General features: G+C 45.5%; 2 protein-coding genes across 2 annotated transcripts in view; both read right to left on the bottom strand.

The window, feature by feature from the left end:
* plcb4b (phospholipase C, beta 4b) overlaps window positions 1-16,045 on the bottom strand; it is a 52,370-nt gene extending 36,325 nt beyond the window's left edge. The window contains exons 1-3 of the mRNA XM_076044756.1: window positions 15,753-16,045; window positions 12,581-12,626; window positions 1,436-1,499 (exon numbers count right to left, since the gene is read on the bottom strand). The gene's annotated coding sequence lies outside the window, so the exon portion shown is untranslated. The remainder of the gene's footprint in view (window positions 1-1,435; window positions 1,500-12,580; window positions 12,627-15,752) is intronic.
* Window positions 16,046-18,356: 2,311 nt separating this feature from the next.
* The window catches only part of plcb1l (phospholipase C beta 1-like), a 91,674-nt gene continuing 87,614 nt past the window's right edge, over window positions 18,357-22,416 (bottom strand). Inside the window, exon 33 of the mRNA XM_076044753.1 lies at window positions 18,357-20,910. Coding sequence (XP_075900868.1) covers window positions 20,686-20,910 — 225 coding nt within the window. The 3' untranslated portion in view covers window positions 18,357-20,685. The remainder of the gene's footprint in view (window positions 20,911-22,416) is intronic.

Genomic DNA, 22,416 nt, shown 5'->3' with positions numbered 1-22,416 from the left:
GACATAAAAAAAAAAAAAAAAAAAAAAAAACAAAACATGGGATTTCTCCCTTTGCCCAAATAAGTACCTAGTAACAGGGAACTTGTGCCCCGCTGAGCTTCTGATAAGGCATCCAGGAGAATGGAGCTGTGGAAATAGAACATGTCCATATAGAGAGGGGAGCCGTGCGGAGAGGGAGCAAGGGGTCGAAGGTTAACTGCTTCTCCAGAATGTGTGTTTTCTGCTGGCATAAACCCAGCAAAAAAAAAAAAGAAGCCCTCGAGTCTCCTCGCTGACAATTGGCACAGGCTGAGGACGTGCACGCGAGTTATGTCAGGCGGCTGAGTTTTTTTTTTTGTTTTTTTTACAGCTTTACATCAGTTTGGTGGTCAAAAGTCAAATTCCTGAAAGCACAACGGATGCTTTTCTTTCAGTTTTTAGTTTTTTTTTGTACGACTGGAACAAGGGAGCGATGCAGAAAAACAGAGGCAGAGGGAGGGAGAACCTGTCCTGACAAACATCCCACAGATGTTGCTTCTCTCTGACACCACTGGTCTCCATGGCAACCCTGCTGGCCGGCTCGTTTGGCCGCAGTGGCGTCACAAAGGCTCTCTCTCTCTCTCACACACACACACACACACACACACACACACACACACACACACACACACACACACACACACACACACACACACAGATATATACAGGCCCATCTCAGCCGCTGAATGAAATCTCAGGGCGTATTTTTAGAGATGTGGAGGGGGACTAGCTGGACAGCTCCACTCGACCCATCCGGCCCCTGGGGCATTGCTGGACACACACACACACACACACACACACACACACACACACACACACACACACACACACACACACACACACACACACACACACACACACACACTCATCTAAACAAAGGGCATGTGTCCCCGTCATTAGGAGCCTCCTGATCACACAAGTACATACACAGAGGAATAAATAGAGATCTAGCAAGTCCCTCGATTCTTGTAAACAAGGCCTGTAATTGGTAAAAACAGATAGCTGGGACATATAGGAGGCGGCGGCTGCTGCTGTTTTTTGGAAGGCATGATTGGGGTTTTGTCCATGCTTTATGTCGACATTTTACAAAAATGCCATTTTTACAAATGTACAGTGCACGATGGTCTTCGTTTTTATTTAGAACCAAACCCAACAGGCGTACCACAATCTGGTCAGAGTGTCAGTCTTTGCTGCATGGCTGGATTTATTTTTGTTTTACTCTATAGCAGTGGTTCTCAAACTTTCTCTGTCACGCCCCACCTTGGAGGAAGAAAATTTTTCATCATATCGAGAAAATGTTTGGTTCTACGACGGCGAATAAAGCCAACGTCCAGTTGAAACTTGGCAACGAGGCGATGATTGAGTAACAGGAGCCTCGTGTGCCACATATTTAGGAAGTAGATGTGTCGGTACTCACCAGGTGACAGAGGGACAGAAACCTGAAGGGGAGGGGAAACGTTGGAGGACAGTCCGAAACCACTCTGAAAAGGCAGGGATGGGGAAAGAAGAGGTGAAGGCAAGGGGGAAGAGTGGGATGAGGAGGGGAGGAAGAGAAACAAGTAAAAAACAGTTAGTGAGAAGCTGGTAATTAGCAGAAATCTAATATGCCACTGACATAATTACTCTGTTTTAGTCCGAAGAGTCGCATTACATGTTTGTGATGCCGTCAGGGGAGGATGGCGTGCGTGTGCGTGCGCACACGCGCACACACGTACGCACACACACATGCATGCACACACGCAATTGCCTTTCAAGCCCATTATACACTGGGGTGTAATAATAACAACAACCAACCAGTGTCATTTGTTCTCCTTATGCCATTCGACTCACAGAGAATTTTAATCATTTCTCTGCCTCCTGCTTAATGAACTTTTAATACGGAGCCTTTCTTCCCCCCCCCCAAAAAAAAAAAAAAGAAAAAGAAAGACGAAGCTTCCTTCATCTGACAGAAGAATCCGAAATTAACGTTGAAACAAGACAAACGACACCGTCACCGTCGTCTCCACTCTGCCGCAGCTCTTGAGGCACCGGCCTGCGTTAGCCGGCTGTTTTCGAAAGACTTGAAACGTGAAATTGAACTACGGGGAGAGATTTAGTCGGCCAGAGACTGGGGAAATGGAAGAAAACGTTAACAAAACCAGGGGGATAATGCCGCACTTGGCAGGCTGTGTCACATCCCCATGTCCATGTCAAAAGGCAAGAGGTCCCCCCCCCCCCCCCACCCCCGACATTTCCTGTACTTAGCGGCTGACTGCGATTTGACCTCCAACTCCCCTAACCTCTTCACCACGGCTCCCATCTTGCTTCATCTAGTGGAGTCAGGAAACGCGGCCGACGGTTACAGTGACTTTATGCAGCCTCCCCGCAGAGTAAACTTAGGCTGGTTTTTAAGACCTCGAGCACGGAATTGTTTCTGCTCGGCAGACGGCATTTACAAAGGGGGCTTAGCTTGCTTCCTACTTGTCGATCTATAAAATGTAGCCTGTGACACATCACAGCGTTTTAAGTTTATAGGACTCGCGATGGGCGAGTAATTCATTCAGCACGCACAAAGCAAAAACTTGGAGCTTCGCTGGTTGGAAATTTAATGACGTACCAGCAAGACTTTCTCCAGAAATACGACATCTGAAGCGTCCTATTCGTCAATGAGGGAAAAACGTTTTACCAATTCCACTGGTGCTCCGGCAACCAAGTAAAGTTCAAGAAAGGGCGGTCACATTTGCAACTGATAAAAGTTGGAGCTAGACTGGCGTTACAATATTTCTATGAGGTGAAGAGCTCATAAGGTAGAGCCGGTTGTCCAATGACAGAAAGGTTGGCAATTCAAATCCCACTCCATCCCAGTCTGTAGTTGTGTCCTTGGGCAACACACTTAACCCACAATGCCTCGTGCGAATATGGGTGGATGTTAGGTGGTGGTCGGCTGTGGCTACACACCAACACCAGTGTGAATATGGTATGAATGAATAATTGGTTCAATGTAAAGCGCTTTGGGTGCCTTGAAAAGCGCTGTATAAATCCAATTCAATATTATTGTTCTAATTATTATTAAGAGCTCCTAAAAACTATTCGTAATCGGGAGGCAACGCTTGAAGGTTATTGGGGGAACAATCACATTCGAGCAAACCGATCAGACTTTTCCCGTCGCAGTATTTGGCTGCACGTCACTGCTCTGTGACTCTGCAATGCAGTGTTTTTCTCGCAAAGAGCAAAGCAACACAGTCCAGTTCCTCCGGTGCCATTTTTAATATGTAAAACGTGTTTTTCAGAGTCGCTCGGAGCAATGGCTTCTCACTCTAATACCACTGCCTCCTTATCGGTGCAGGAAGCAGGCTGGTGATGAAGTGCACAAAATTCTAATGCGCATTGTAAAAAAAGCTGTCTGCCAGAGGTGGGCAAGACGGACAAGTTTGATATCGGCCAGCGTGAGAGTCGGGAAGTGACTTGTAAACACAGCGAAAGGGGCTTCTCGCAGTGCCGCTGAGGGGAAGCACTGTGAAAGTCATTTTGGGGTCGTCTTAGCTGGTCATTACCACTCATCAGCAACTGCAGGCAGAAACAAACACTGGTAACTATGGTTTCAGTCCACGGCTGGTTCCAAAATTAGGACCGGTGTTCTCCTAATACGTAAGAATGCAAATAAACGACAAACCTCGTTCTCATTTCTGGGATACCAAACCGAGATATTAATATCCAGCTAGTCAGTATTATTCTTTGCTGGGAAAACATTGGTAAAAGAGCTTTGCATAGGAAGGAACCTTTAAGTAAGTGTGTATTTTTTTTTCTCCTGAGGAATGGAAAAATCTAGTGATGACCCCATGCTGCTTTTGGAGGCTCAATATTTATTCAGCGGCTAATCTGTCAGTGAGCCGCTCAATACTGACGGGCTGCTCCTTTACATTCTATCCCCGGTGCTGACTGAACCCCTGTCAGTCTGTGTCTCTCCTCCTCCTCCTCCTCTTCCTCCTCCTCATGTGGATGACCTCTCCCACAGAGGCAGATTATATGGATCACATATTCCCGCAGTCAAGTGGTCTCGCCAGTCGAGGGCCGTTCGCAGAGATGCTGAAGAGGAGGCTCGGCAGGGTGCGCGCACACCCAAAAAAGGGAAGCTGTGTCATTTCATGCGGAGAGCGGTATTTATGTTATGCCGAGCATTTTTGGTCAGAACACTTTCGGGGTCGGGGGCTCCAGTGAGACAGATGACCGGCTACTGTCCGTACCACACACACCACACACACACACACACACACACACACACACACACACACACACACACACACACACACACACACACACACACCTCTTTCAGTTTGAAATGGGATATAGGTGTGTGCGGTATGAGGACACTCTCCAAGAGGCGACTATTTTAAGCGACATCCAGCCGTGCGGCAATAATTCCTCTGATTAGGGGCAACAGGTAAGGGGCGGCCAATCTCGCCAAGGATTCAAACGCAGTAAACAGCGGCGCCGTTACTCAACCGCCGACGAGCCCTGCGGGGGGTGGGGGGGGGGGGCACACAGGGGTGCTGATTAAAAGGACATCTCTTTTAACACAGCGGTGCGCACTCCCACAGGAACCGCGAGACGGGCCTTAGCAGGGGAAGTGACATTATTCACGAATCCCAAGAATAGACTGAAATAAAAATAACGCAGGTGCGCGGAATATCTTCCAGGAAAGCGGCTGAAGAAAACATATTTTGTCGGCGGGCCTGGGGAAAAAAAAAAGCGCCAAATCACCTGAAGGACCAGATGGGTGACGCAAAGGAAAAAAAAAAAAAAAAAAAAAAAAAATCTGTTTTGGTCCCGTCAGATAAAAATAAAGGACTCGACAAACTAAAGCATATGTCTCCACCTCAGGACACTGACCCCCCTCAACCCAAAAAGCCTGTGGCTGAGCTCTCTCAGCGTGACTCACTGCTGTTGGCACCGCTTCGCGCCACAACACCTGTCCCGGTGCGGAGAGGACGGCTGTGGTGGCAGCGTTCCACCAGCCACGCCCCCCGCCTTTTTAGAAGCTGCGCCTTTGGGATCTGCTGTGACGGGGACTTTTTTAAAGAACGCCAGCTCTGTGGACGGAACAGCGCTCTGAGAAACACACAGCGCCCCTGTTTATCACGCAGCTGTCTCCCACAGGGCGGCCAGAGGGTTTCTGAGAAGGGTCAGCGCAAAAAGCTCTGAAGCCCCCAAAAAAGGAAGGGGCGGGGGGAGGGGGGGGGGGGGGGTGTTACTTGAAAGATCTCCTATCAAAGATTCACAGTTTGTGAAACAGGATGACAAGATCTTGTAGGCGCAGTCGTAGAGCCTGGCTCATTTAGAAAGTGCTGCAATGACGTGGTGGTTTTCCTGTTGCACCCTTGGCGGGAAACCAGTCGGGTTTTGTTGACAGGATCCCCAGTTTCACTCACTGGGCGGAGCTAGCTGAGCCCAACCAGTAAGTGGTGTTGTCTAACTCTTAATATCGTTGTCCGACCACTCAAGGCATTGCCAATTTGCTGGTTTCAGGTTTCCAGTTCTGCTCCCAGCTGCAGCCCCGTGAGATTCTCCGTTTGGCCTTGAGTTCACCCTTCTGTGGTCAGGGTTGCTATCTGGAGCTTGAGTTACTGTCGGCAGTCATGTCGTTATGAAAGATTAGGAAAAAAATGCTGAAACAAAACTTGTCAGTGTTTGCACATCCAACGGCGGAAATCTCATTAATCCCTCTCGTCGAGCTACGAGACAAAGCATTCATAACTTTATTCCCCATGGATTCCATCACCGATGAGATCCCCCCCCTCACTAATGGATGAAATCAGGAAGTAACCACTGCAAGCTTCCCTTGAAAAGAACAGGAAGCCGCTTTGAGCCTAGCTGCTTCAAAGGAGATGAAATCACGCTGCGGTAGCGCTGATTTTATCAGAAGCAAATGGCATTTTCATTTTCTGCGAAAGAAGAAGAACAACAAAAAAAACCTCCTAAAAACTGGCACAGAAGTCTTTCCTCGGTGGACGACAACACTGTCTTCATTGTGTTTACCCCGGCTGGCTCTGGCAAGAGAAACGCCGCAGTGCACACAGTGAACCACTAGGCCGTCACATGCAGCTAATGCTGGCGCCGAAATCGAGCTTTGAGCTGCAGCGAATAAATCATGACAGTAATGTATCTGATTGGACCTCGTTGAAATTTGAAAGACTGCACAAACACCTTCCGCTTTCTGCCTTCCAAGTTCAAACACTTCCTATGGGCTTTTTCTTTTTTATAAGATGAGAGATGAATGGAAAAGGATTTTGCAGTTAAAAAACTAATTTCACTTCCAACTGGAGGGTTTGAAGCTGGTTATTACAGACAGCAATTGTATATTCTGTATATATGTATATATCAACAATCCAACAATGTAATTCGTCTTCTGGGCATGTGTATGAATGGATGCCTGTGGTTTCCACCCACTTTTGCATAAAGTGGGTGAAAAAAGGTGGCTATGGATGCATTGTAAGAACTGGATACCAGACTAGCAATATACTGTACGATGTGGCAATTTGTTTCCAGTGGCCACTAGAAGTACTGCAGCCAAAAACCCTTTACGGCCCAAAAATAATTTGTCCCATAGAGCGCAATACAAATGAAATTCTTAATATTTATTGATAATAAATATTTCTATTGTAGATTTTCAAGTCATGGAGTTAAGATCTTTTAAAAAAATAAAAATAAAACGCCAGATAATCACCAGAGTTTATTCCCAGTGTAACAACACATTCTGATTGGCTAATGTGTCCTGATATATCACGTGTGTTACAGAGGCTTGATGGAAAATTACACTAGTGCTACATACTCTATGGCCTGCCTAATGCAGAAGGAACATGGAACCCGAAAACTTTTTCGGCGTGTGCACCGGGTGAACAACTACCTTGAAATGAATGGGCCGCCATCACGGGGGCTTGGAGACGGCGCAGAATGAGTGTGTGTGGCGAGAGCGAGGAGAGATCGGCAGCCAGATGAAGAGAGAGAGGATGAGAGAGAGGATGAGAGAGAGGATGAGAGAGAGGACGAGAGAGCGCCGCGTGCACAAACCAAAACATTTCACATACACTTTGACTTTTCAATTTTATCTTCTACCCACGATGCTGTCAGGGGCCGCCTCCCTGGAGGCCACGCAGAGGCAGCCGGAGAGACTAAAAAATCCAGGCGAGAGACAAAAGGTGAGTTTTTCTACTTAGTGACTCATAGCTGGAATACAGAACGACGCTGCTGTTGCCAGCCGACGACCGCAGACGGCCTCCTCACACGTGCGTTCACTCGGCACAACTTCACAGGCAGGAAATGAAATAGTTTATTAGAATGAATTGAAGTCAAAGTACCACATTTAGTACACATATGCCTAGCCTGCATTTTATTAGAGCTCTGCGTTTGGAGGAAGTGGGTAGACACCACGTTGCACGAAAGCATGCAGAGCAAGAGACAACACACCTGAACACTGTAACACAACAGCGGTGTATCATCGGTGTAATGACGAGGCTGGTTATTGGCTGTTTTGCGAGCTGACCCGACCACTAGCAGTGCAACTGCAATCAGTTTCCAGTGGGTGACCGCAACCGCAGATACTGCAGTATTAGTAGTACAAGCACTCTTTAAACAGGAGCCATTAAGAACGGTTTCAGATTCAGGGACAGATGGGGATTAATAAGGTCCGGTAATATTTAGGTCATTGTAAAATATCTAAAGTCACTGAAATAACCAATGTATGTAAATATAAATAAACAATTTCTGGGGGGGCAGTTCTGATGTGCAGCGCGCCCTTGTGAGACCACCTCTAATGTTTTTAGCTCCTCAGTGTTATTGGAACCGGTAACAGAAAAGCCATTGCATTTACATAATGAAATGCATGTTCAAAGGAAATCAAGCCCACAGGGACAAGTTAGATAAACTTTGGTGTGGAATGATTAATCACCTCTCCGCTGAAGAGACAAAAGCTTTTCCACCTAACCTTTTTCTTTTTTTTTACGCCTCATATTTCCTTTAAGTTTTTTTTTTATTCTTATACATCAGTAAATTCACACAGTGTCTGAGGACTGTCTGCTGTGCTGAGAGACTGAAATGCAGCCTGAGAAAGTGTGTAGAGAAGCCATCATGTGTTCCTTTCAGTCCCCTCTGATAGATGTTACAATGTTGCCAGAGGAATATTTACACCACTACTTCTAGGATTCGCTTTGATTTTGAGACTGTTCTAAACTTCACATGACTTCCAAAGCTTTTATGTTTGGCTTCCCTGCACCGGGGTCGCAAAGTCTTGAGTCCTAAAATTGTTGCCCTTGTTGTTTTCAATCCATGGGTGGTAAAACTCATCCCGTATACACCATTAAAATTCATTTTTGCATTTCAGGGGATGAAGCAAGCAAGAGACGAAAACAAAAGAAAAAAAAAGTTGACACTAGTTCACGCCGACTTCTGTACAAAACCCCAAAATTAGCTCGCAGCCATTAGATTATGCAAGTCAATAATAAAATGACAATTGTTTCATGCGCCCCACTTTGCATATCAACACAGCTGAGTGGGATCAACTGATAAATGTTACATAATTGCGTGGAGATTTTATATTGTACAGTAGTGGCCTGATTAGAGACGCTCTAATGGCACATGCTGCACACACACACACACACACACACACACACACACACACACACACACACACACACACACACACACACACACACACACACACACACACACACACACACACACATGCTTACACCATCTCTTTATCCCCCGTCTTGTAAGAAATGAGGAAGAAGTTACATTCCTGCAGTTTATCTAGTCATCTGATCGGGCGAGCGAGTCATGTGTTAGTGGATGTGTGGAGGATGCTCAAGGCTTCGGCTCATTTTCTGGAACGGCTCTCATTCCTAATCTGAATGAGTTGTGCCCAGTCTGACCCAAACCGTCGCCAACGTGCAGCTCTTCCTGCCCGGAAAAAATGATGATGTCAGAATCAATATTCCGCCTGTGTAACTGGCGCTGTCGGGAATTGTTAAAATAATGACTTTTTGGAGACTATAATTTCAACGACGAGAAACTACACGGTGGTTCGTACTTTGAAGACGGCCGTCATATTCTCAGTGCAAACTTCCTTTGATCTCGTCAGGCTTTCGCTCACTTTACATAACAGGATCTATTGTGTGACATTGACCTCTGTAATTTGGCACATGAGTGGCAGCCACAGTGTGATGATATACAGGTCAACAACCACAACACTGACCCGGGCTCAACTTCAGCCTCTGGAGAAGGTTGTTGTCACAGCAACTGCAGCTGCTGCAGTTTTCATTAAAAAGAAAGGCATTTCTTAATACCCGTATCAAAATAATAATGATAATAATGATAAAATACTGCATCAATAATTCTGCTGACTTAAATGTTTCTCATCGGCGTGATGTAACAGCCTCTCCCATCTCGCACCGAGGGGCTGCTTGAGTAATAATAGCCTTGCAGGAGAGGACGGTGCAGAATCAAGTGTTGCATTCTGGAGCGAAGGTCAACAGTTTAATTGGAAGTGCAAATTGCGTTCACATGTATCCCCACAGTGAATTGAGCCACGGGTAACGTGAGTGTGCATGCACATCAAGGGTGTGCACGTATTCTTTTTTTTTTACTTTCTTTTCAAAGGGAGGAGGGGCAGGGTAGAGGGAGAGAAGAAACGTGAAGTGAAGGCCTGGTAAAGATCTCCTGTGTGGTTCCGACGTATTTTTAGCGCCGCAGCTATCATCACTCAAGCGTCGGAGCCTCCTTGTTGGCTCTGACCCGAGACGCTCCCATTGCCTGCGACTGAATCAGCCTGGCAAATCCTGACTTTTTTTTCTTCTTTTTATTTCTCAAGGAGAGTAAATATTGACTTGGTGACGGCAGCTCCCATCAGTTAGTGAGAGGAAACGACCTGCTATCAGTCTTTGCTTGGACTAGTCCCCTCCCTGCCTCACTCCCCCGCTGCTGGCGAGGAGTGTGCAAGGGAAGCCCTGTCATTATATTTACCCTGCAGCGAGGACATGATTCCCATTATTGATTTCTCCTCCTTGTTAAGCGGCATGCACGATCCAAGAGAATCTAGAACGTTTTGACCAACGATGGTTAGCAGTGTTCTCTTACCGGCTCTGACAATGAAGGGATACAGGGAGAGACGCTGGCAGCTCCCGGCAGCTTTCCCAGATTTCACATTCAGTCGTCCATAAAAAAAAAAAAAAAAAAAAACAGTTGAAGAGTTGGAGAGGATTTGGAAAGCATAATTAAAAACAACTGCTAGGATTTTGCTCTTCAACATCTCCGCTCTGCAGGTAGGGCAGTGTTTGTGAGTTGAGAATTATTGGAGTATGTACCACTGAGCTGCTGAATAAAGATGAGAGCATCGATGCATGACTGCAAACGCTACCTATCTTGAGCAAAAACAATTTCAAACGGCCTTGCGCAAGCAGGTTTGGGCCAAATGCTGAACAGATAATACAGAATTGAGGCAGCTGCTGTTGCAGGACTTTGTGGACCTCAGCAACACCAGGACAAAAAGGCCTGAAACCTTTGCGTGAGCTGAGAAAACATCCAGAGAAAATATTTTCAGAGTCAACAACGCGGCCTTGTGTCAACACTATCAGCAAAAACTTGCATAGACAAATAACAAAGTTTCTTGGTAATGACAGCCTGAATTTAGCGGCGCCATTAACAAAGTATTTTTTTTTTTTCTTATTTGTCGTTATAGCTCGTTAAGGATAGCTGCCGCTCTGCAAGCTGAAAGAACAAAATGGAGAAAGCAAAACACGCCCCAGGTAAGAGCGTTCAAGATTTCAGGGTTTGGAAAATAAGCACGCATCTGTTTTGACTGAGCCAATCCGCGCCGCAGGAGGTGCTTGGGGGTTGGGGGGGGGGCAAAGCGGCAAAAAAAAAAGAGGTGCAACAGGCTGCGGCACAGGAGACTGAAACCTGTTCAAATTTTGCAGCCGGCAGTCAATCGAGTTAAGAGAACAAACAGAGACCCAGGCTTCCTCCAGTACGCAACATGACGTAACACAATGGGCCCTGGTAATTAAGTGACACTCCCACAGCTGCAACACCCTGCAGCACTTTGAGAGATCACCCCATCTGATCTGGCTGCAGCTTAAGAGGCCGCGCGAACAAAAGCAAGCAATTAACGGTAATAAAAAAAAAACACACACACAATACAATAGGTGTAATCCATAGGTTCACAAATACATTATATATGATGACAGTAAAAGCAACACAGCGATAATATAAAAAAAAAAAATCCACCTCTGAATACTAACCAGGTCTGGCTGACAAACAGCCATCTTTCAACACGTCAGCGCCATTAAAGGCGCATTACATCACTCGCTCACGACGCAGAGCAAACACCTTTCCGTCCAATTACAGTTTGTTAGCTTGTCATACGGGAGCGCGTGCACGCAACCTGCTTATCAATGAGTAATGTGTGAGCGGAGGTGGGTGTTTCCTGCACATCAGTCATGTGCGAAATGTGCCGCAAGAAAAATATTAAAAATCATCATTCATCATTGCAAATTCAATACAATGTCGTTGCCAGCTATGTCTCCCTTCTTTTTTTTCCCACCACAAGCTGGGATCCACCAAGAATCTGGGATTTTATACAGCAACAGCAGCCAAAAAAAAACCCCAGCCAAATTCAGGTGGATAACAAAGCGAAATGGTGGATGGTGGTCGTCTCTGCACCCACAAGCTCATTAGATTAACCACTGAGAGATCCATATTACATAACCTTGGCAGGTAAGCCCGCAAGCGCAACAGAGCCATATGCTTCTCACACATTATGCATGCACTTAGATCAATTGACTCAACGCACAATAAGGCGGTAATATGCAAACTGAACTAGCTGCTCCGGAAGGAGGCAACGGATGTAAAAGATTCAACGGGATACGGGGACGGAGGATTTTCCTCAGCAGCTGGCAGACGGTGCGAGCCAAAAATGAAACTCAACTGGATTCAGCAAGTACATTTGCGTGGTCCGAGGCTGCGTTCAGACTGCAGGCGAGTCCGATGTGCTCTCTGGTTTGGCGCATTTGGTCTTGTGTCGCGTAGAGTGACATCACGGACGGTCAAAACCGATCGGTGTGTTTGGAGCTGTTCAGGCGCATCTGTCCAAATGCGATTTGAATCCGTTGTGCAAAAAATGGGATTTCATGTGATTTGTGACTGTTCAGACTACAAAAGAGCCATCCGGTTTCGATCTGAATGGGCTAAAAATCGGATTGTGGCTGGCAGTCTGAACACGACTTTAGTGGCCTTATTCCAGTCATTTTCAGTGTATGGTATGCAGTGAAACCTGTTGATATATTTCTATATAAATATGTTAACTGTACACAGACATGATAAATAGTAGTTTGCCAGTCTAGTTTTATGATTATATCTCATTGGCAGAAAACATAAAACCACAGCAATTCCAAAAACTGTGAGATTACTTCAATTTCACATCCCATCCTTGTGTTCCAGGTGTAGGGATAAGCGAGCAGTAACCTGGGCACACGCATAATCGGGATAACACACTCACTGTTGAGAGAGGGGCGAAAAAATGAGAACTCACCAGTTCAGCATCAATACTGTTCAGCAGGAGAAGCTCATCTCTTGGTCTGCAGAGACAAAAAAGGACATACTGTAAGAAGGGGAAAGAATTTCATAAATCAGTGAGAGAGGCCTGAATCTGGACTTATTTGGCTGAGGTCTTGCACCCTGCTGTTGCGCCGTCGCAAGGCCAAGAGCCGAGAGGAGCTACAGAAAGGCGAGCTGTGAGCGCATCCCGCAAGTCTGGCGCGACATGGCAGGAACAGAAAGAAAAATATTGACAAACCGCTTTGCCATGGCCTTTAGCTTGTCAGACACAAAAAGCAGCGGCGTCGACAAAAAAAAAAAAAAAAAAAAAACTAAGCGTGGGACACGACGGAGGTTGTGATTCAAACCGTTTTTTTTTGCGAAGCAACGCGCTGTCTGTTGGACTATCAAACCATCTGGCTGCTCGACTGCGCTTTCACATTCATCACGGACGTCTCAGTGGAAAACCATGACTGACAGCTTTGTCTGCACTGGGCTACATACAAAACTTTGCGCACGAAGAAGAAGACCAGACTAAAAGATGAATTAAATGAAATCAACGAATAAGGCAGCCCACCATCCCCTGGAAAAAAAAAAAATACAAAAAATACAAATATGGAGACACACAGGATTCCACCTTTAGTACCAGGAGGAAAAACGAGAAAACTACGTTCTGCAGTCATTTTTTTTTAAGGTGCCACGTCCTTTTACAAAATTACATTTTTCATACTAGACTCCAGTGGGGCTGCTTGCACAATTAATTTTCCCTTTTGTTTACAGCATCACCAGCCGAAAAATAAAATCTCGCTGGGTTTTCTGTCTTCCTGTTAAAACTACCTTGTTGGACCTTCCACCGGTTTGAAAAGGGACCAAACGTGCCTGTGAGGCATCTCAGATGGTGGAACACAGTCGCTAGGAGTGCTGTCACTACTCTGGGAGAGAAATGTGTGACCTTTGTGACATCGTTAAGGGACAACTTACAGAACGTGGAATAAATAAATGAGGCAAAAGATGGAATTCTAATTTCTAGGGCGCTGACATTCATACTCAAAGAGATTCTAGAGTCTTTCTTTTACTTTTTTTTTTTTTTTAATTCAACTGGTATACAGTTTTGTTGTTTTTGGCTTCTTTGTAGTTCAAAGAAAGGATGTTCTTGCTCTGTCTGGATAAAAGCACAGGGTTAATGCGAAAAGCACTGCATTGCACCTCTCGAACGTCCACTTTGAAACAGTAAATCCGACACGCTGCATTGCAGACACTTACATTCTGTACATTTCAGGTTGTATGTGCCCTGAGAGTATTTGCATCAACATTTGCAAATACTTCAACCAAAAACTACTGAGAAAATTTGTAAATATACACACATACGTATATGTTTTCAATATGGGGAGTCAACTGACATTGCCAAATGTCAGACTACCTATCTATATATCTAACTGTATGAAGCAGAATATTATTTGAAGGGGGGTGGGGGTTGGGGATAAAAAAAAAAAACACCTGCACACACACATTTAGCCTTTAAGCTTCTTAGCCCACCTCTGTTTAAGCGCAGGTAAGAGATTGCCATTGTGTGAGGGCAGGATAATATTTACCTCCATAATCGCTGATGAAATGTTGACATGACAGTGTCAATATGACTCTGCACTATTTGCTTTTCTTTAACAGTACTTCCTATCATCTCCCGGCAGCAGCAGAGGACACTTTAGGAGGAGAGCTGGGCACGTCAATAGGACGGTAACGGACAAATCACCAATTTGTTGTAAATTATGGGATACAACAGCCAAGAGCAACGGACCTCTCGGAAACAAACTAACCCGCCTGCGTGGCTTTTGACAGAAGAGGGGGGGAAAAAAAGGCTCTGTGACAGTTACGTAAAAGCAGAAGGTCTGTGCTAACAGGTGGAATATCCAACAACCACTGATGACTTCCTTCTCAAAGGCTCTCTTTAAAACAAATACACACACATGTGAACAGCACAAACACGATGGGCTATTGACAGAGCAAATAAGCCCTCAGAGTTGTCCTGTGTGTTCTTCCTATTTCAATAACCTCTGGGTGTGTGTGTGTGTGTGTGTGTGTGTGTGTGTGTGTGTGTGTGTGTGTGTGTGTGTGTGTGTGTGACAGAACGGGTTTTAGGAGAACCTGCTGCTGTCTTGCTCTCTGCAAGTGGAAAAGGCGAGGAGGACTTTATGGCAGCAAAGCATTGCACCTTTATGGACGTATATCTGAAAGGATTAGGAGCTGTTAATAAATAAATATACTGATTTATATAAACTTCATTGTTTATCGATTCGAGATTATCCTTGCACCGAAGGTGGACTGATTGACATGTCAGTCCCGTTTCTCCTAAAGAAGGAGACACCTGCTTGGCTGCCAGTAAATCCTCTCGCTTTCTAGGATGTGTGACAGAGAGCCGCAGGTCACAGGAGTCACCTAGCACCGCTGTTCGGGATGCTCTCGTTCAGCATTTAGCATATTCTTATCAAAGTTCTTGCCGCAGCTGAACTGGGGGCACTGTAGAAAAGAATACACACCCAGCGAGCGGATTCGAGTCTCCGTTGAGACAGCGAAGCCGAGCAAGTTTGCAAGCCGTCCCTCACCGTCCCGCTGCGGCTAGCTGACCCGGCTAGCTCGGCTCGGCTCGCGCCGCCGCCGCCGCCGCCGCCACTGGAAACATCAATAAGCAATGCGTTTCGTCACGTTTAGCCTGCCGTGGCGCTTTACTGCCCGCCTTTACCGTAATTACCCGAGGAGCCTACCGCGCCGAGTCATTTTCACGCCGAATTTCAAAAAATAAAATTCTACCCCCTCGGTTTTTGTTTTTTTTTTTCCCCCCCCGACATGCAAAAAGATATAACGCGTCCCGTTAGCTTGCTAGCCAGCCGAGGCTACCGTATCCAGCTGTGTGTGCGTGTGTGTGTGACAGTGAGTGAGGCGGCGGAGGGGATGTGCAATGTCTGAATGATGCGAGAGTGTTGGGAGGCACAGTGTGATGGAGTTTCACGGTGTCCTGTCTGGGGGGGAAATTCTGGGTAAACTCACACAGCCCCATCAAACATATGTCGCCTGTGGGACGGCAAGACACTGCGGCAGCTCTCTCAGTCATTCCCATTTTAGCGGCTACCGCAAGACAGACGGTTTGACATGAACGTATGCTCGTTTCTTACGTGATTTCGCTGTTGGCGGCAGCCGGGACTGGCGGTTTAATCCGGCAGCGGAAAGATGCGCTGATTTGTTGGCGGGTTCGGGGTTTCTTTTCTTTCCTTCCTTCCTTCCTTCCTTCCTTCCTTCTTCTTCTTCTTCTTCTCCTCCTCCTCCTCTCTCTCTGTGTCTCCGTATGCCTGTCCTATCCAGCTGCTGCGCCTTTATCCCGTCTCTCCCCCCTCTCCGACTGTCTGTGCTCCGTGTCGCTGCGCCGGAGTGTCCCGGTGCTGTTGTACCACCCGCCCTCCAGTGGAGAATGAGCGGCCCTGATGCGCTTTGATTAGAAGCGCCCCCAACCCCTCCGTCCCTCCCTCCCTCCCTCCAGCAGCAGCCAGCGCACGCGCGCGCGCGCGCGACCTCCTCCCCAACGTGCCCGCGCGTTACCGATGGCGTATGCGTACGCGCGCCTCTATGCATGCGTATACATGTGCGCGCGAAAGGGTGAATGAGAGCGCTTTGACAGGGGAGTGAGTCATCCGGCAGGAGCACCATCCAGCAGCTCCTCCCCTCCTCCTCAACAGCTGACTGCCGCGGCCGCCATGCGCCGTTGCTGATACTAAACACACCGCCTACCTCTTCTACCCGCGCGCGACAGAGCACGTGCGTATTGTGTGATTGAGGGGAAGCGCACGCCTCATTTATTCATTTTGGGGGTGGGGGTGTAATCAAACCACGTGATGCAGACGATTCGCGCCATATTGTAGAGCTTCAGTCTGATGAATTTGTCGCAAAAATGTTGTGAGTTTGATTTTCAATAGTTGAACTGCGTTTGATACTTCACTCACATCCTGCTGTGACATTCCAAAACTCCAGCAGGTCAGACTATATATATTTTTTAATCTGGCATCACCCTGCCAAAGCCTTGTGCTTTATTGGTATTTATCACCGCGTAAATGCTTGTTTTTATACAAAATTCTTCCATAAAAATCCTAGCCAAAGACAAAATCCTTTTTAAACAGAAGTGCAGCATGTTGCCTCTCGTTGTGTTTGCGTCTCTGAGTGTGGGTCAGTTCACCTTCTCAGCAGCACTTTGCAGTCCTGTCCTCTTCTGGTGCTGCCACCCCGGCGCGCCACATTAAGGCCCAGATTCAGGGAGCCTCCCCCTCGTCCTCATCCTCGCACCAGCAGCAGATGGACAGATGCAAGGGTGATAATATTCCTGGGAGTCGCTGTTTATATAACGCAGAGAATCTTATTAAAAATCCGACCTCCTTCTGTCCTGAACTCGGGGTTAATTAGTTCACGTCCAAGTTGCTGGTATGCATGGAGGCCCGTGAATGGCCACAGTGGTTGTTATCGGCAACCAGGCTCATCTCATCTCCGTGCTGCCTGTTGGGATCCTGCTGTAGAGCTGAGACTGAGAAGGACACAGTGTTTATGAGGTCTGGAAAACACACACACACACACACACACACACACAGCAGCAGCAGCAGCACTATGTGTGTTATACACGGCTGAAAAATCACTCTAAAAGGTGGCAAGGACGCACAAACTACAAGGACACCATGTGCTCCTTTTTAGACCAGCACATGTGAAGAACATCATGCAGTCAAAATGTGGAAAACTAACAAACTAAGTAAATTAGAGAACTGTAATTACTAGAGTTTATGTGCATACCAACAAAGTCTCTGCAGACATGCACAATAGCTATCAGGGTAACACATTAATAAACAGAAGTAAAGTAAATCTTTGCTTTTCATTCCTCTGAACACATATAGTGGTTGTGCATTCACACTGTCTAAAAAAATATCAAAAATGTAGGGGAAAAAAAACTAACATGAAGTGTAGAACGGTGGAAACTATACAACCTCAATACATGGCACAGGGGAATTGAGGCCAATAACTTCTCGACTTTTGAAACAGAGGCGGGGAATGTTAAAAGATCTTGATGAGATGTAGAGATGTGAGTTCAACTTTATTTTGTCATATGCACTGTCTGTCTGTCTAGACAGGATACGAACGCAACGCTATTTTAGTGTTTCCCCGATGAGCGCTGATGAGGGATGCAGCAACAAGAGCCTCTCACGGTTTCTCAAAGATACCGTTACCAAGGAGATGACAGGAAGTAGGTCATCAATAATTTACCCCCACCGCCCCTCTTCTGCCATCCCCCTGCTACTCAGCGCGGCATACATCACATCCATACATGCTCACCTACACGCGTACGACAATCACACCCCCCAAGTCGCTCCGCAGAGCTGGGTTTAGGCTCAGCTTTGTCGTTTTCCCAATTTAACCTTGCTAAAGCGTCAGCCGCTTTGTCACAGAGATGTTTGGTCAGCAATTAGCTTGACAGCAGGATGGCAAGCGAGAAATCTTAAGGCAACCAAACTACAAGCACAACATGTAATTAAGGAGACAAAAAAGATAAGAGCGCATCAAGGGAGCTACTTGTTGGGTAAGACAAAAGGGTGGCGATGAAGCGAAGCCGAGCTCAAAGTGACGGCCACAAATGACATAAACAAGTCAGTTACACCTACTAGTGTGAAATGGAAAAATGAGAGTGAAAACCAAACTGACAGACATTGTGACAAATCAAAAAGACAGACAAGTCGGAAACCAGCAAATTACAATAATAGCCACATTTATTGTAATTACAGGTACATTTTCATTTACACTATGGTTTTTCTTTTCTTCAAAATCAATGTCATGTTTTGTCCTTTTATGTCATACATACATTTACATTTACAGAGTGCATTTACCTAAGTTAATGGGGGAGGGGCTAGTAAATAAAGTGGTGCAAAACACACGCAAAAAAAAAAAATTAAAAACATAAAAATAAAGAGGATGTCCCGCCTACCTTGCGAGACACATGTCAAATACTGCTCATCACAAGCTTTTCTCAGTAGTGTTACTGTACTTAAAAGTGCACACGGCCTATTCAATATCGGACACCTTCATATAGCATATTACGCATAATATCATGGTAAATTAAACAATGCATTTCACACATTCAACATCAAACAAGGCAAACCCTACTCAAAGGCACAGGACTCTCACAACAATATCTTTTTTTTTTTTTCCTTTTCATGTTATTTTTTCTTCGTTTTTTTTTTTGTTTTTTTTAAAAAACAGTTTGCCCTTACACGTCAAGTTGTAATCTCGCCATTCCTCATCTTGCACAGTGTACGACATCCTACGACCCATGGGTTAAATTGTCACTTGGGTTTAAGTGTCATGAGCACTTTCACATGGCTGCCACATGAGACTCTGTGTTGGCGAAAGAGGGAAACAGTCCAGTCAACTCGGGTGTGTTTGACAGATGTAAACGGAGTTTGGCACCCGTTTACACACATCTGAACTATTCCCCAACCTCGAACCACAGCTACCAACTATGGGTGAGCATTGAGAATAATGTCACTGGGTGACTTATTTCCAGTGGTTCCGGGGCATCTGCTCTGTGTACACAAGAGCTGCACGCGCATTCCCTTGTCGGTACACAATGAACCAGTTAAAGAAGGAGGCCACGTCTGCAAAGCTGCGTCGGGATCCTCTCCCCCGGTTCAGAAATCCCGCCAGGACTGTTTTAGTTCCACCTAAAGGTGCGTTCTTCCTAAATTTGGTCCCATTTGTCTTACATTACGATGCTACTCTGTACGCTTGCATGCACGGTTAAGTTGAAATACGGTAATAGCCTGGCTAAGCTATTTAACTGGACCACTGTCATTGTCCCAGTATGCAAGAATGGAAGGTGAATCGGTGTTTGACACGAAAAGAGAACCCCAAGTCCAACACAATCAGAGGCAATAGATCCTCTTACACAATTGTTAGTCCTGGAACTATGCCTTGGTTAAAAGTTCTACTTCAAAAACAACTGGATTGAAAAGGAAATTAGCATCTTGAGCAACAGAGAATAAACTGCATTGGTTGAAAAATGTGCAGGTTTTGCTTCAGCAAGCCTACGTCCTGTTATGTAATTAGTTTTCTCTTCTGTTACGCTGGCATATTGGTTCAACTTTTAAAAACAAAGTTAGGTTTAGCACAAAGTCTTTCAGATTAACACATACTTAAAAGTCTGTTGTATCTGACATCGTGTAAGGCTACTGACAACTGTGACAGACTTAGTCCAAATGTGCCCCCTCCAAAAAAAATATAATAACATTTAATTCCTCGCTACAGAGCTACAGTTTTTCTAAAACACGAAAATACTGTACAACACACTTTCCCTTCACTGATTAAAAAATATCCAAAACAAGAATGATCGAGCACTGCATAATATCGCCATGCAAAACATTGTAGAAACCAAACAATGGTTTAAAAAAAATGGATGGACGTAGGCCTAGTTCTGTGAGAACAACGTTGAGAACCAGCAAGCCACCAGTGCCTCAGGTTTCAAAGTAAGAGTTACATAGACAATTAGTGAGCATTCAGTGCAAATATGTAATCGTAAATCAAAATATTACAAAGACCGAGGATTTTGAATCTTACTACGCTGTTTTTTTTTTTTTTCTGGAAAAAACGTCTCCACTTAAACGACAGAGCGAACGCATAAGCTTGGCAACGCACACCTCAATCGACGACCACAACTGTTGACATTGTGACGTCGGAAAAATTTATGAATAAAACGACTCTTTCTCTGTGCAAATATTCAAGTAAGTCGATTTCTGCAAGTAGTTTGTGGCTGCGACACATCTGATGAGCGTACCAGGAAAGACAACATAAAGGGAACACACAAGAACACGTACACATAAACTGACCACATACATCACACTTTAGTTTCCAGACAAGACTGCGCTCTCCACAGAGAGGTCCTGTACTTACCAATCTAGGCTCAGAATTCAACTTAATCCTGCCACAGGTCAACACTAGAACCAAAGTTGAGTCAGTCTTATCCTTGAATAATATCCAACAGTCAGTGTCCCCTGTGTGAGGCGAAGCCGCAAGAGGCAGCGCCCCCTAGAGGGATGTGTCGTACACCCGTTCCGACGAGCCCTCCTCTGTGTCGTCCTCCGACTGCGACGCCTTGTGGTTGAGTTTCTCCGATGTGGAGGAAGCGGCGAGCTTTCCGTGCAGGCCATCGTCACTTAGCTTGGCCTTGCTGCTGTCCTGAACAAACTCTTGGATCTCCACGGGTAGCCGTCGAAACTTGTCTTGGTACTCCTGGTCCAGATCGCTCTGTAGCTACAGAGGTGAACAAGACAAAGTTTGGTTTTAGTTCTCCTTTGGGAAGAAATACAATAAGTTACAATAGTTGCTGCCATACTAGCGCAGAAAAAGTCAGATATTCACGTTGCAGCATGAGTTTGGATCATGTGTTTCGAATCATCTTCTTTACCATTGCTCAGTAGGAGCAGCAATAGTAGTATTAGTTTAAGATAAAGAAAATAAACAAGCAGTCACTTCCGAAAAGTACAAATTGGCAGTGCACTATTTGGAACAACACTTTCAGTGTATTTTAGTGTCCTCCACTAGCTAGCATAAGTGTACAGCTTGGAGCACAGCAACTTTTAACAGGCTAGTCATGCTTGCCAGTGGATAGAGTGACAAATATGAAACTAAATAGCAGCTGCTTTCCCCGGTTTCACGTATGTAACGTTGCCCTGAACAGCCAGTTGAACTCATCGGTCAACCGAGGACAGGCCCACAGGTTAAAAAGCACGCTGCTGAAACTCAATGATGAACACCTGACATTTCCTGTGTACACAAAGGCAAAATATCACATTGATCTGAGTGTTTACCAGCTACTTACACATGCGTCTTGTTATTGCCAAGTATGGTTTATGTAAAGAGAAAATGAAAAAAAAAAATATCAGAGGCAACTTTGCAACATTGCCTCAGGTAGTTCTCGGAAAAAGAGGCTTGCCCAGTCAGTTTGTCTGGCTTGTTAACATTGCTTCATATTTAATTTGATTTTGATCTATTACAAAAACTATAAAATAGAAACAATTGACAATAGGAGGACCAATTAGCATCTGGCTTAGACCGTAAAAGTCTTCCGTAACTTTCAGCTGTTGTTCTTGCTTTAGGACATGAGAGCTATTCCTTTATGCAAAAGGACAAAATGCTACTAACAATTTTACTAGATTCATGACACCACATATGCTGTCTATTAAACTGAAAGCGGAGCCAATGGCCAGATCTACCTCCACTAGTTTGAACTCTCTGTTTTTTCAACGTGAGCTGTGTTTCCATGGCCAGCTGCCGCATTGCTATCCACAGGGTTCCTTCGATACCACAGACATTTATTGAGTCCCGTCTGTGCCAAACTGACAAATGTTGGCCCAACAGTCACTTTGATTTCAGCTCCATTTTGATTTCCACCTGCTCCCGAGGGACAAATTCCAGTCTTTGGCTGCCAAAGGCTTTGCTGTGTTCACCAGATAGTCACCACGTCTGTCAGTTTAATGTTTTTGACGCTAGAACGATTGCACAGAAAAAAAAGGCTCCCTGATACCGCTTCCCTTTGATAAGATAAAGAGGCTAATGCACTTTTAAGTCCAGAGGGGAACACAAAGCGGCCATTTTCACATTTTTCAAACCGTCAGACAAAGAGTTTACATTAAGATGTTGATTACAGCAGCAGCGCAAAAATCAAAACTGTACACATTTCACTGTTCCATCTGTCACAAAATACTGACAGTGCGGAAAATACCTGGGATCACTAAAAGGAATTAACGATGATCTCCC

The sequence above is a fragment of the Nelusetta ayraudi genome, unplaced genomic scaffold, assembly GCF_046127955.1.
Source record: "Nelusetta ayraudi isolate G7.1 ecotype Tasmania unplaced genomic scaffold, CSIRO-AGI_Nayr_v1 ptg000082l, whole genome shotgun sequence".
NCBI classification, from domain to species: domain Eukaryota; kingdom Metazoa; phylum Chordata; class Actinopteri; order Tetraodontiformes; family Monacanthidae; genus Nelusetta; species Nelusetta ayraudi.
Note: the sequence above shows the minus strand (reverse complement) of the source record. Positions and strands in the feature narration are given on the sequence as shown.